Source organism: Fringilla coelebs, assembly GCF_963513975.1.
Source record: "Fringilla coelebs genome assembly, chromosome: Z".
NCBI classification, from domain to species: Eukaryota; Metazoa; Chordata; class Aves; order Passeriformes; family Fringillidae; genus Fringilla; species Fringilla coelebs.
Window position 1 is genome coordinate 42,522,306 of NC_140031.1, and position 15,836 is coordinate 42,538,141.

Below are 15,836 nucleotides of genomic sequence, written 5' to 3' on the forward strand. Positions count from 1 at the left end.
AATTTACAACAATTTCCCTCACAGCTCTATTTCTCAAACCTAGAAAACACACCAATGTTCCCCAATAACTTGACCACTATAAAGCTGTAGCCCTCATGAAAACTTGGCCACCCTTTGCTATCAGAATTTTACCCCAACTTCTAAAGAAACAATAACAAAAACATAAATGGAAATGGGTATTTCAGGGAATAATTTCTATAATATATAAGATATAATAATATATTATATTATAATATATTCTATATTATATAATATATAATCACACATATTATATAATATATAATAATGTATGTGATATTGACCACATCATAAACCCTGCCTTACAAAAGAGTAAGTCTTTGGAAAAGGAAAACCCTGAACCATTTAATTTTTTTATCTTTTCATGTATCTCCCTTTCCCTAGTGTAAGAGCTCATTAGGTGTCATAGTTAAGAACAACAGTTATGAGATATGAATGATCCAGCTTAAACAGTAAATTAAAATATCATTTCAAGCTATATTCAAAGAACAAGCAAGCAAATCCTTCAGAAATTGTCTTTTAAGGACTGAGAGCATGCCCACTGTTCTTGGGCCTCTACTTAAGTGTTTCATGTATTGAAAAAATCAGTCGCAGAAGAAAACAAAGTTAAGAAGGTACCGATGATGTGACTTCTACTTTAAAGCAGAAGAAGAATTAGCATGAAAATTTTTCAGATGTATTGTTCTACGAAAGAGATTAACATTTCCTGAGTGAGATCTCATACAACTAAGCTATTTTGCATAGATTAGTTCTCAGAAAGGCTACCAAAAGCAGTAACTAATTTCTGCTGAAAGCAGTTGTGGGTACCTTCTTCAGCATTGGTTCAAGATGGATGACTTTTTTGATTAGGACATGTCTGAGGTTTTGGATTTCCTCTTCATCTGGCAACATTACCTGACTATGCAGAAAGGAGACTATGAACGCAGGGTACAAAATGCACAGCTTCCTGAGGTAGGAGAAAATCTGCTTCACACACAGAGCAAGTCAAATTTTTTACTGAAATACTTGGATTTTTCTGTAGTGGTTATGAGCTTTTATAATCCCCACATACTACTGTAAACACACAGTATTATAAAGCTAAATGAGAGTTGTGAGGCACTAGAACAGGCTGCCCAGAGAAACTGTGGATGCTCCATCCCTGAAAGGGTTCAAGACCAGGCAGGCTGGGGCTTGGAGCAACCTGGTCTAGTGGAAGGTGTCCAAACGGCAACAGTAGAAATGAGATAACCTTTAAAGGTTCCTTCAAATATAAACAGATTTATGATTAGGATTTTTGTAAATCACCAATTATGATAGACATTAAGACAGGAAAATAACTGAAATAAGACTACCTCAATAGATAGGGTCTCCCTAGGATACTGGTTAAAACGGGGAAATGCTCTTGAGCTGAAATCAGGATGCAGATATTTTTCTTCCTGTATCAACTCTGAAACGTTTTTTAAGTTTACAGTCAAAGTTACAGTCAACAGCTGTTGAGCAACTTGTGGGGAAGAAATCAGTTGGCAGCTTAAATATTACAAGACAAATGTCAAGTTTTCCCCACAGCCACTGTTCAGTTTAATAGCCACAACACATTAACATTCTGTCCTAGCTATAAGCACTAGAAAGTTCTAATAATTTAAACATTTTCTGAATCACTCTAAAAGATGTATTTGTTCTATTTTTTTAAACAGTCACCACTTCCTTTAACTCTACCGTACAGCTTGTTTCGAAATTCTGGAGAATAACAGAAGAATTGTTCACATCACAGTTAATTAAAACAAACATCACTTTTACATGGCACTTATCTGCGGTAGTGGAACATCAAAATGGACCTCACTATGACACTAAATTATTTCAGATCATTAGTGTCAATAGAAGGATATTACGAATGCTTACAAAGTAAAAGCTAGTGACCTGCAAATCTGAAGATTGTGGAAAGAAGCTTCAAAGCAATTTCTGAAATAGTGTGACTTGCTTAAAGTCATCAGACATTTTAAGAGCCTTGTAACATGAGAAAGCAACACTGAGCCATAAATTTCCTCACAAAATAGCTTTACCATACAGCCTTTCCAATTCTGATTGTCCAAAGAAAAACAGCTTTTTATGAAGTGTGTGCTGGGCTTGGGGTAGAGTCAATTTTCTTGACAATGACTGCTGGTATGGGGCTGTGTTTTGGATTTGTGCTGAACGCAGGGTTGATATTATAGAGATTACTTTGTTATTGCTGAGCAGGGCTTACACAGAGCCAAGGCCTATTATAAAGGCTCTTTTCATACTGCCATGGAAGTTAGAGGTGTATGGGAGTTTGGGAGGAGACACAGACAGGACAGGTGACCCAAACTGACCAAAGGGTCCATCCACATGACATGCTCAGTATATAAAATGGGGGAAAGGAGGAAGGAGGACACATTTAGAGTGATGTAATTTGTGTTCCCAAGTAACTGCTATATGTGATGGGGCCCTGCTGTCCTGGAGATGGTTGAACACCTGCCTGCCCATGGGAAGCCCTGAATGAATTCCTAGCTTAGCTTTGCTGGTTTGCATGGCTTTTGCTTTCCCTATAAAAGTCTTCACCTCAACCCATGACCCTTCAAATTCTCTACCCAGTCCCACTGATAGGGGAGTGAGTGGCTGCCATGGGGTTTGGCTGTTGGCTGGGGTTAAACCACAGAAAAGTGGCTACACACAAAGCTTCTTTTAAAATGATTAGTGATGATGTAAGAAGATAGCAGCCACTTTTGGAGGTCTAAGTCTATGTTTTCAGGAAATATGAAACAAATTATTACCAAACAATAGAGAACCACAATTAAACCAAAGATACAACCTTCCTTCTCCCACCCCCAATGTGGGGGGAAAAAAAAAAACCAACCAACAAACCAAAGACCACATTTAAAGTAAGAAAGATTTTCTTAGTAACATACTCTTGATAATGTAACAAAACCAAGACCTCTTCAGAGGCAAATTCAGTCCTGCTCTCTCCAAGTGCAACTCATTCATTAAAGGTTTTAAGGACATGGAAATACTTAATGAGCAATATGCTGCTGAATATGGATATCAAGCATTTGAGTTGAATAAGTAAACAGAATCTATTTTGGTTACATTTACCCTGAAACAATGTTGTAATTGAGAGCTGGGTGATCTTTTGGCACAGGAGGTACAAGGGGCTCTGGCTGCCATTCTTCAATCAACTCTTCTTTTTCCTGATCAGGAGAAAAGAAATACTGTTTAAGAAGGGAATTCCTCTAGAAAATACATTATGCATTAATAAACAGTTGATAACAATTGTATTAAAAAACATGTATACTAGTACATGTCACCTTTCTGAGACACTTAAAATTGGTATTATGTCAGGATCTTTAAATGCGAGGCTCGCAATTATGAAAATAGAATGGGAATAAGATATAAAGAAACACAGACCAGATGTGTCTGTGTAGTAAAGATCTTTCACTATAATCAAGAGATGAGATACTAACATGACGTCCCTGCCAAATTTTAATCAATACTGTTTCATTCAACATGTTAAATATGAGAATTCTCCTCCACAGTTTATGCAACTGAATATCAGTTACATAAAAATTTATATAGATTGCCTCTATTTACATTCTGAAGTCTTCAACAGCGCTGTTTCAAGAACACCAGCATGAAAATAACAAAGTAACAAATATGTGAGAAGGATACACTGGAGAAAAACTGTAAAAGTCTCAAGAAAAGGTAACAACAACTACTAAACCACATATTCTGCACCTGACCATGGAGGAATACTGACGTCACATTAATTTTCAAAGTAGCACCTAAATTCAGGTTAATCTTAGAGTGGAACCACAACCATAGCCTAAGAAAGAAAATTCCATCCTCCCAACATTAGTGGGCATCTCTATACCATATTACCATCTGGGTGGAAAAGAAAAAATCAAACACATAATTTTACACTAATGGTGCTGATCCACGACACTGCAAGCCAGCAACTGCTACTGTGCAGTCCTCTCCCACCCAAACATTCCTGCTTCTTGTGCTAGCAGAAGCAGTCAAAAAAAAACAAAAAACAGACAAAAGCCTCATTCAGGTCCAGATGAAAACTAAGTCGGCAAAAGCAGGATGGGATATATATCTAAACTAGAACCCACAAGAGTCCCAGTCCCAACCTAGACTGGCTGATGCTATTGGGAAAATACATCCTGTGTTGCAGTTGCCTAGTAGTGTCTTTTACCTTTCCAAAAGAGTCCAAAAAAGACCCCTGACAATCATAAAGCAGGACATATGCTCATGCAACCTTCACTCTGCTCCTGCAGTAGTTGTTGAAAGGCCCCAAATCCCTAATGTATAGTGTATCTAGAATCAAGAGTTTTGCTTTCATTTTGGAGCACAGGGCTGCTGGTTGGTGTAGTGCTTCATTTTGGTTTTTGTTTATTGGGTTTTGTTTTTATTAGGCAGCAGAATAAATCAGGTGAAAAGTGGGTGCAGCCTGTCAGTTATGGAAGAATAAATAAGAAAAGCTTTATTTGACATCAAATGCCTTAGAGGGAAAGACTTCAGGTCCTTCAGGACTACATAGTATTTCTTCTGTTTGGGACCTGAATACAAAACATTTTAACAGCTTTACGGCAGAGCAAGCAACATAAAATTCATTTTATTCAAAAATTAAAAGTGTGTAAGCATGTACTTAGCTTTTTCATTAAAGTCAATTTTTTGAGCTAAGTGTGCAAAATATCATCAAACAGCTTAGCTACTGAGGACACAAACTCAATTAGAATACTTTTGTCAGGGAGTTAAGCAGAAAGAAAAAAATTATGTATAGATGGACACTGTAACTACAGTAAACTAGCACATCCCAATTGCAGTTAAGATCTATGAACATAAAGATAACAAGCAATTCCTAATTAGTATTCCTATCCCCACCCCACATTCATTTCTAAGAAGTTTCTACTCTTCCCTTTAATTAAAATCTTTGCTGCACACAAACTGAACAGCATAGGTTACAAGCCACAGATGAGACAGGGCAACATCCTAATTTTTCTCTTCTCCTGTATATTCTCTTAGAATATACAGGAGTAATTGTCTTTCAAACAACACCATTTCATTAATTCTAGCTCACATTCATTCTCCTCATCTATTACACAGCATTGTGCTTTTTCATGGACACAGACAAACATTTGCAAACTCACATCTCATGTCGTCTGTTTCCATAAGCTCTTAGCAGAGGAGGCGACTGGAGACACTGATGATTAAAATAAGCACCAATCTCAATCTAAACCAGCCACCCACCACTGCAGACTAGACACTGCAAACCCTTTCCTCCTTCTCGGGTCTTCTGCTGGTCAGAGTGACCCTGAGATACATTAGAAAGTCTCTTTTCCCAGCCCGCTGTCGAAGACGGAGTCAGAGCTCTTCAGTTCTTGGTCTCAAGGTTGTTTATTGTTTCTTATCTATAACATCCTTTTTCTGACCTGCTGAGGTCTGTTTGGCAGGTCGGGTTGAGGCACACTGGCCGCCCTTGGGGGAATGTTATCTTTTTACACTAAAAACTACGTGCACATTATTCACCATAACTTCCCAATACCCATTACCTATGTTAGACAGTGAGTTTCTGCTCTAAACCAACCTAAAAGTGCCACCATCACAGCAGAAGATGGAGGCCAAGTAGAAGAAGAAAGACTGGACACGCCCAGATTCCTCCATCTTGCCTCCTGAACCCCCATTCTAAAAACCCCAAAAATCTATTTTTCACCCCATGACAAACTATTATTCTACTTAAACTCTCTTGACTTGTAATTCTTCATATAAAGATAGTAATTTGCTCCATGGGTCAAAATCAAAGTCACAGGTGTCTTGGGCTCTGTGCCAAGGTCTCCAAGCCCCCTGTCAGGGTCTCGAGTCTCCAGGGCAGTCAGAGGAATTTCCTGGGTTCCAACACCTCCTTCCATTCACCAAATACCTCAGTACACTGGCCTGCCCTTCTGAGTGTTCAGGGTAAACATGACCATCTTCCTCTCAACAAAAAGACAGGGCAGAAGCAGACTGTCATGCAGTAACCCAACATCAGAGTACTTTTATCTTTTACCTCCTAAACCGATAAAATTTCACACAAATATAAAAAAAACCAGTTAATTTTCAAACATACAGAGAAACCGTCTTTTTCATTCACATTGCAACATCCTCAATATGTACTTGATTTGCATATATCTCCTTAGTTTGCTGCACTGAAAATATTCACCTGATGAAGAGAATGAACTCAAAACTTTCAGTTTCCACTTTCTTGGACTGCAGTGTATGTGAACTCATCCCTCAGCTTTTCCTCTTGCCCTTTAATAACGACTTTTTATTTATATAAGCAATAAGTAAAATATACATAACATTATGAAATGTATATATTTTATTTTATGGCTAATACATAATAAACATGAAAATATAATCTGTAAAATGTTTATAACTATATTTCATAAATTACAATATACATACCTTTTTGTACATTTAGCTTTAGGTTTTCTGGCTCTCTGAACCCTAACCATAATGGAAGCTTGGTGCAGAGGCTGAAGTCCTCACCTCCATGGATGTCCCATATTAGACAGGTGTGGAGGCAGCAATGTTGGTACCTTGCTGTGATCTCCTAGGCATGACTTTTCCAGCCCCAGTATCCCTTGGACTCTGAACTTTCTGGCTCTCTGAAGCCTAACCCTACATGTAGTAGAATCTTGAATTCATTTGTGCACAGTTATACATAAAAACATCTAAAATCTGTTTATCTAAATACACACAGATATCCACACATACATATACAATGTATACAATGGTTTTGGGTGATTGCATCCTATTGTGGATTTTACTTTTTAATTGCCATATACCTTGGGTAAGGAAATTATTTGGGTGTAAACACATTCAACCCAAATGATTAAAAAAGTTGCCTTATTTACCCAGGTTCTTAAGAAAAGGTAGCAATTCTGTTCATGAAAACAGTTCTTAGCTAGCACTAGTGTTCTGAAACGATGTCATACATATATATTCTACATTAATATCAAAAGATTAATAAAACTTTTTATTTACTGGTCCTCATATACGTCTTTAATTTAACAGTACTTCTAGACTCATGTAACTGACGCAAATAATGGGCATGCCAATTAGAAATTAATTTCTTTCAAAGTATGTATGTATGCCACACATAAGAGAAATTGTACCTACCTAAGGAGTCTTGGCTCAGAATTACTGAAAATCTTAACAAGAGCAGACTACCTCTGCTATTCCCTACAGAACAGCATCTGATTAGTCTATGCTGTTCCTGCAAAGGAGTTCTCAAGGTCAATTTATTTCTCAGCCATACATTAAACATTTGTCTCCAATAGGAATTTTCCAGCTTCCTCACTAGTATCGCTAAAATAAAATGCATCCCATCCCACACTACTACAGCAATTTAGTGGAAATTCTAAAACCAAAGAAAAAAACTATTCCTCCCATTTGCACATGGCAAGATGTGACTCTTAGTACTTCACAGATTTTGAGAGAAAAGCTCAGTATCATACCATTTACTGCAATGTAAAAGACAGATAGACCTGCAGGGCACCTTCCTTCCGCACATAGCTAAATGTTGCCATACAAACTTCTACAGCCCACTCCAGTCCTCATTGTCACTTCATCATTTTCCACACATTTTACATTGTGTGAAAGCCCATAAGAATCTATTCTAGCACCCTGTATGGCCACACACTTATTTATGTTTCTTAAAACACTGAGCTATCAGGAACTTACAGTATCAAAGAAGTACTCCACCTTTTAGTTAAAGATCTGGGAGATGCTATTTTCTAAAAGAAGCAGTAGGAATACTTACAAACACTATTGCCAAAGCATGAGAGTCAGCCAGTTGAATGGTGATTTCTGCACCGTGATTTCACAGTACTCTTGCTACACATTTGCTACACACAACTGAACCTAGAATTCAGGGTGGAGTTCTACAGGCTTTTAGAAGCATGACTCCTAAGTGCACTAGGTTGCACAATATATAATTTCCTTCTTGTTCCCCAGGACTGACTTGTCCTAACAGATCACTAAGATGGCTGTGCAGTAATTGTATTCTTTGTTAATATTTATTATATGGAGCCATCTCTGCTCTGGCAGCATTCCCAACAATAATTCACAAAGAAACTTCTGGTATCATTACATGAGTGGCTGGCACAAAGGCAGTGTGTGCTCTACCACCTGAGAAGGCCTGTCTCCAGTGGCTGCACCTGAGTAAGCTAGTGTTTCTTTCTGGTGTGGTAAAGACTACAGCATGACTCAAACTAGAACAAGACAGAAAGCAAACCACTAGCAGTCTCCTCACTGAACAGCTGGCATGTTTCTACATGTACACGAACACGCACAGAAGTCTGGCTGAACATGAACACATACAGAAGTCTGGCTGTATGGGATCCCGTATTATATGAAGCAGACTGTACTGGGTCTGGCTGTGATGGTGGGAATTTCCTTCACAGCAGCTTACACAGTGGCCAAAACAATGTTGGTAAAATGCTAAAGTTGTATCTCTTGCTGAAAAGCCTTTGCACAGTTCACACTCTGTTCCCACAGTGAATAAGAGTGGTGCCTGCCCAAGAGACTGGGAAAGGACAAAAATCAGGCTTGTACTAACAAGAAATAGATTTCATATTGTATGATGCCACACAGCAATAAAAAGGAGAAGAGGGGTTTCAAGTAATTTAGTCACCTTTTGTTTGGGAACTGTCTGATATTGGTCCATCCACTGGCGGCGGTGAGTGCAATATTACTTGTCTTGTTTTCTGTCTTCTTACACTTTGTTTATTAAATAATTCTACATTCACTCACAAGTTTTCTTGCTTTTATTCTTCCTTTGCTTTGTGAGCATCTGAATAGCGTTCAAGCCCACTGGGGTTAATCCACAACACAGACTAGTGCAGATTTAGTGCCAATTAGGTGCAGATTTCTCAGGACATTTAATGAGAACGCATGTCTCTCTCTGTGTTCACAGCTATTCCCCTACACAAAATACATGAGCTCTCTTCACAAGAATTGTCTACATTGTAGAAAGAGAAATAGAATCATTCTGTGACTGATGTATCAGTTTGCTTAACTGCTCCAACTGTAGATGTATTCACACTATTCACACTGCTGCGTTTATGCATACTTTCAGTGAACTACCTGCAGAGAAGACTTTCCCTTCCAAATACAGCTCTTCCTAAAGCAACCACTGCTTCCATCTTCAAAGGTCAATGATACAGTCAGCTACTCTAACTCAATGATACTCAGCTACTCTAACTTGCACCATCTTCAAGGCTAGCCAATTTGAAAACAGGATCAGAACAAAGACCATTTCATCCATGCTATTTATATTTTTTTGCCATCAAGATAAAGGTAACAAGCCAGTTGTCTGTAACAGCCAAACCCTTTGCTGCAATAAGGCTCACAGCACTCTGCAACTTTTTGCATCTGTAATCTGCAGTGTGAATCAATGTATCTAGTCTATATACAGGGTAGTTCTTGACAGCCGGTTGCATTTTCGCTAGTATTCACATTCCTTTTCACCCTTTAACCTCTGAAAAGTTTTTATAAATCTCAACAAAAGTATCACAACAATAACAATAACATCACAACAATGCATGCTTCTATTTTTCAGAAAACCTGTTAATAGCTGTCCTGACAGTGATTTTAATACTAATACTACGGATAAATGTCATCATGCAAAACTAAGGTTATTTATGCCTAAGCCATTTCCACATTTTTCTTCCTCACGCCCTTCTAAACCCTTTCTTCCACTCTAGCAGACTGGCTACATGCGCTATCTCCCAGTTGCTCACTGCCCTCAGTTAAACAGACACAGAACAATTTTCTTCCCCGCACAGCATTACTAGAGATTTGTCTGCATACTTTCCTCAGCTTCAACAAAATGGTCAGTCACAAATTAAGATGATGACCTGCAACTGCATGATAAAATCCAAGACGCACATAGAGATATATGAGCCAATTTCTTACTTTTTAAGGAAAAGACAGATTTCATCTTTTTTGGCTCACCAATTATCCGAGAGCTGCAAAGAGCCTTTTCCTGCCTTCTACTGCAGAGAGAATTACTCTTAAAACCAAAAAAAACCCATATCCTCCAAAATTCTAGGAATGAGGACTACCTGATGCAGTAGGTGAACTGTACTAGTTTCTGGATGGACAATCGGGGCCTGCTTTAAGGCAGAGCATGTCTTCCTAGATGATATAAGCATTCAGTGTTGTACCACACTGGAGCTCCCTTTGCATTCATTCCTCCTCTGCTTTCTAATCAAAGATGGCAAACTTTGAGTATCCCACAATCAATTCAGACTCTTCCATGCACAAAACTGAACCAGCCATTCTTAATTCCTGCTTAGTTCACTTCCTGCCTCCAGTCATAGAAGTGTGTGGGTTGGAAAGGACATCTAATTCCAATATCCTTGCCATTGGCAGGGACAATTTCCACTAGACCAGGCTGCTCAGAGCCTCATGCAATTCAGCGTTAAACATCTTCCAAGGATAGGGCATCCAACACTTCTTTGGGCAATCTGTGCCAGTCCCTCACCATGCCCACAGCAAAGAATTCCTTCCTAGTATCTAATCTAAACCTGCCACTTTCGAAGTCATTCCCCCTGGTACTGTCACTACACACTCTTATAAATAGTGTCCCTCCATCTTTCTTGCAGGCTCCCTTCAGGTGCTGGAAGGCTGCACTTAGGTCACCCCTAAGCCTTCTCTTTTGCAGGCTAGTCAATCCCAAATAATTCTCTCAGCATTTTCTCATAATAGAGGTGCTTCATCCCTCTCATCATCCTGGTGGCCTTCTCTGGACCACCTCCAACAGTTCTATGTCCTCCCTGTGCTGGACCCCAGAGCTGGATGCAGGTTCCAGGTGGGCTCTGACCAGAGCAGAGCAGAGGGGCAGCAGAATCCCCTCCCTGGCCCTGCTGCCCACGCTGCTCTGGATGCAGCCCAGGACACGTTTGGCTTTCAGGGCTGGCAGTGCCCATGGCTGGGTCATGTCCAGCCTCTCACCCACCAGCACCCCCAAGTCCTTCTCCCCTACTCTCCATCTGTTCATCCCCCAGCCTGTGCTGATACCAGAGGTCGCTCTGACCCAGGTGCAGCACCTCACACATTGCCTTGTTAAACCTCATGAGACTCCCATGGACTCACTTCTTTGCCTTGTTCCCTCAAGTGTGTCAGCCACAGCACTCAGTTTGGTGTCACGTGCAAATTTGCTGAGGATGCACTAGATCCCATCATCTAAGCCATTAATTACGATATTAAATTAAGATATTAATTGAGATATTAAATAACAGTGATGTCAGTACAGATTCCTGAGAGACACCACCCGTCTACTTGGAGTCAGAGACAATGGCCGCTACCCTTTGGGTGAGATGGTTCAACTGCTTTCTTATCTACCTACCATCACATCCATTTTTCTCTAATTTAGAGAGAAGGATGTTGAGGGGGACCAAGTCAAAAGCTTTACACAAGTCCAGGTAAATGACACCTGTAGCCCTTCCCTTGTCCACCAATGGAGTCACTCCATCACAGAAGGCTAGGTTGGTCAGGCAGGACTTGCCCTTGGTGAAGCCATGCCAGCTGTCTCAAATACCTGCTGAAGTGCTCTCTAGAACACTTTAGGCTCGTTTAATAAGTGCTCCCCAAATGAGGACACTGCCTGCAGTTTTGCTCACAATTATAGACTTGTGCCTGCAGTCTTTGCATCCTGTCCATTGATGAATTACACTAAGCACAAATCCTTAATGTGCATCATTAGTGAGAATAAGATCAAAAAGCATGCAAATACATGACATGGAAGGGAATTACATATACCCATTACAAATACCCATAAATCTCTTTCACAAACTTTCTTAGGACCATGAAGAAATTTCAGTATTTTATCGTATTTATAAGGGATATCAGTACTCTGAAACTAGTCCAGGGACATCTTCAAAACAAACTTTATTCATTTGTGATAGTCTACAGCCAGAAGTCAGGAAGAAAGTCTAGTCTTCACCAGTATGGCTTTTTTATTTTCTTGGGATGACATTGCAAAAGAAGAAAACTGTTGCTAAACTACAATTTTTGTGGAACCCATTGTAAACTCTTGGAGTTATTGCTCATAGGCACCACATATATAGCTTGAGCATTTTCCTACCATCTACAATCTTACAGCTCATTTTACTTGGTGGGCGTTTTTAACATAGCTCTTTCATTTTTAAAATAAAGCCCTCCATTGAGTAGAGCTAATGACAGCTTTTCATAGCTTAACAGTCATTGTCATATCAGTTTTTCTATTTCTCAGACTCTCAAACACAGTGCAACTTTAAAAGCACAAACTGACATGTTTAAGCAACAAGCAGTTCTGGAGTCCAAAGTAAGCTTACCCCTGGAAGTTAAAGAAAAAAAACAGGACCATTTATAATGCAGCAGAGGTTCAACATCCAATACATCAATTGCTATAAACTGTTTCTCTAAAGAGAAATATTTTTTCATCATACCTTAAGTGTTAGATCAGATCGCTCTTGAAGCTTATATGTCTTGGAGAAAAGAAGTCTGATTATCCATAGTATTAGAATTCCTTCTAAAATGAGATGGTAAGCTGGAGCCTGAAAACAAAAGTACAAAAATTAGTCTAGAGAGAGTTCTATTTGAAGCTGTGTGACACAACACAACCATTTTGTCCCTACTAGCACACCCAGAAAAAACCCAAAGCTGATCATCAGCTGATATATTTCTAAATCAGTAAAAATTTTAACTATACGAAAGTGGAATGTTTTTCAACTATTACTTGTAGCTATTAACTTAAGTTTGAATGGATTTATTCTGTTGTTCATACACATAATTTGAATACCAAGAGTAAAGCCATTAAGTCATACATGTTGCACCAGTCAGCCCCCGTGAACACAGGCAGCCTTCAAAACAAGCAGAAGTATCCTGAGAGCCTGAAAGTCTGTGTCATCCACACAAAGCCACTTCAACTCTTCATTTTTGAAACCTACAGTCTGACAGCAAGGACAGCCAGTATTTACAAGGAAAGACAATTCTGTTCTTATAGGCAGCTTCTGTCCATTTTACAGGCACTTTGATCAGGTATAAAACAACGGAGTCAATTCCACTGGTTTTGTCCTTGTGTCCTTTACTCTCTTGTGTGGACACAAAGTGTGGGAATACACAAAGCAAATCAGAGTTAATGCAAGTCAAAGTTGTCTTCTTTGGGTGCTTGGGGAACAAAAATCAGTTTGCTCTGGCACCACAGCTAGTCTGAAGTAGATGTGGACTTATTGGACACCTAGTATTAACAGTGAGTTTAGTGATTTCAGAAAGGCTCCTGTCTATTATTTGTAAAAGACTATAAGTGCACACAAACTAGCATAGTCCCTGTTCAAGTCAGGGGAATTGCTCCCACACATCAACATTTTTGGTGGTATCTGACCTGCCAACAAGCAGAACTTACCATCCATTCAGAAACTAAAGTAAGTTGGATGCAAGCTGTTAAAACGAGTAAAGAGTCCTATGGCGTATCAAACTGCAAATAACAAATGTTACCTATTGCAGAGTACTTCTCTGTTTACCAAACATATTAAGAATACATACACAACACGTATGACACAACATCTAAGCAACACACAGTACACTACCATGACGGTGCCTGTGCTTTTCAGTGCCTACAGTTATCCTGGATTCAGTGCACTAGAGCGTGCTACCTGCTTCATTAGCTGCGCACTTCTATATTTGGACTGCAAATCTTGCATACGTTCTTTAAAAGTCACCACCCTTTGCCAAAGGAAGGGAGACAAAAACACCGCCTATCATCAGGACATCCTTTTTAACACCACGAAACAAAGCCTGGGTACAAACACGCACAGCTGATGTCTTCCAGGAGGGAACTCAAGCTCAAACATTTAAACGCCGTTTCTTCCTTTGCAAACAACATTTCTAAGTCACAAACCTTGACCCCAGTAAAATCCTGTGAACCTTAAGGCTCAATACTCTGCTACACGCCCTAAATGTCGTTTTATAAGCCTGGTGAAATAAGACGTGAGTGTATATTTTCAACATACAGCCGTGGCGCACTCACACGTACTCCCGATTCGGGCTGCGCAGCCCGACCCCGCAGCACCGACCCGCACCCAGCTCCCGATTCACCACCCAGCACCGCCCACCGCCGCCGTTCCCGGCGACACCTCCCTGCTCCCCGCTCCCAAGCCACTCTCAGGCCGCCCCACTCGGGGCGCCTGCCCGACCGAACCTCGTAGAAGGCCTGGACCATCTCCACGAGCACCCACTGCTGCCCCACGCCCGCCGCCGCCGCCGCCATGGCCGCACCGCCGCTTCCGCCTCTCCGCCCACGCGCGCCAGGGCGGGCCCGGCGCGGCACAGAGCGCCCCCTTGCGGGCGGCGCGGCCCCGGCTGCCTTCAGGGAGGCGGCGTCTGTCGGTCCGTGTGCGGCCTTCCTCTGGGCATGCCGGGCCGTCATGGCTCCGACCTGCTGTGTCCTGTGGTGAGCTTCGTCAGGGAGCGAGGCTAGACTGGGAAGATCAGAGAATCGCTGACTCTTAGAATCGGTCAGATTGGAAGGGACCACAGCCGGTCATCTGGTCCAACCTCCCTGTTCAAGCTGGGCCACCCATAGCACATGGCATGGGGTTGTGTCTGACAGTTCTTGGATCTCTCCAATAAGGGAAGCTTCACAACTTCTTTGTGCAACCTGTTCCAGTGTGCAGTCACCTGCAGAGTAAAGTTTTCACGTTCAGGTGGAACTACCTGTGCTTCCGTTTCCACCCATTGCCTCTTGTCCTATTGCTCAGCCCCTCTGAGAACAGGCAGACTCCATTCTCATGCTGTCACCTTCTTTAAACACTTATATACATAGATAAACCCTTCAGTGTTGACTAAACAAAGTTACACACAAACTGGACTTGCATAAGAAGACGAACATGGATGTATTAATACGTACTTCCTCACAACATTTCAAACCTGGTCCCATTTGTTGAACTTGCTGGAGTTAGCTTGGTGTTGCTTCCTCCATACACACAGGCCTCCTCAGCCCATGCTGCCCTTGGTGGAATGGGGCAAGGGGCAGATCCTGTGGTTTTGTGTCTCATCCACAAATACTACACTTGTCACCTCTGTATCTGTAACTAGTAAATTCATTGCTGGAAGGAACAATTGCTCAGATACTTGGCTAATGAAAGGAGCAGCAAAGGTGAAACCTGAGTATAGTGGAAATAATGGATAAGTTCAAATAAGAGCAGAAATTACTGCATTAAGAGTCTTGCCAAAGTGAGCAGCCCTAAAAGCCAAAGACTGTTGGGGAGACATAAATGCCGTGAAGAAAAAGAGTAATGTTGAACTCTCCCCACAGATGCACCTGGGTGTGGGGAGATGAGTAAGACTGTGCGTAGCTGTGCAGGACCTGAGCAACTGGCTAAAAGTCAGTGGAGAAGAGGGGCAACTGGAAAGAAGACTGCTTGGGAAGTGAGCTAGCTGTTAAAGGCAATGTCTGAGAATGGTTTCTGTGGAGCTACACAACTGTGGAGTGTCTCTGATGGTCATCTTGGACAACAAAATGGAAGCACACCCCTTGGGTTTTCACTCACTAGTCTTCACTGTGGCTGGATGAGAGAAACCTGGGGCAACAGTTAATGAAACAGTTGATAGCAAAAACCTGTGGCTGTTGCTAACTACAGACAAACAGTAGCTAACAATTTTACAGTAGTGGATAGTTAAAATCAGTGAACTTCACTTTTACACCAATTGAAATGCCTAGCAGTTAATCTCCCTGAGTTTCTGAACTTAGTGGTATTCTTGTCAAATTCCCATCTCTGCATAATAAAGAGAAACAT

At 40.8% G+C, this 15,836-nt stretch overlaps 1 protein-coding gene across 1 annotated transcript in view; it reads right to left on the reverse strand.

Annotated features, from left to right (window-relative positions):
* SPTLC1 (serine palmitoyltransferase long chain base subunit 1) overlaps positions 1-14,319 on the reverse strand; it is a 35,629-nt gene extending 21,310 nt beyond the window's left edge. Inside the window, exons 1-3 of the mRNA XM_084224559.1 lie at positions 14,240-14,319; positions 12,489-12,596; positions 3,106-3,200 (exon numbers count right to left, since the gene is read on the reverse strand). Of these exons, the coding sequence (XP_084080685.1) occupies positions 3,106-3,200; positions 12,489-12,596; positions 14,240-14,308 (272 nt within the window). The 5' untranslated portion in view covers positions 14,309-14,319. The remainder of the gene's footprint in view (positions 1-3,105; positions 3,201-12,488; positions 12,597-14,239) is intronic.
* Between the last annotated feature and the right edge of the window lie 1,517 nt (positions 14,320-15,836).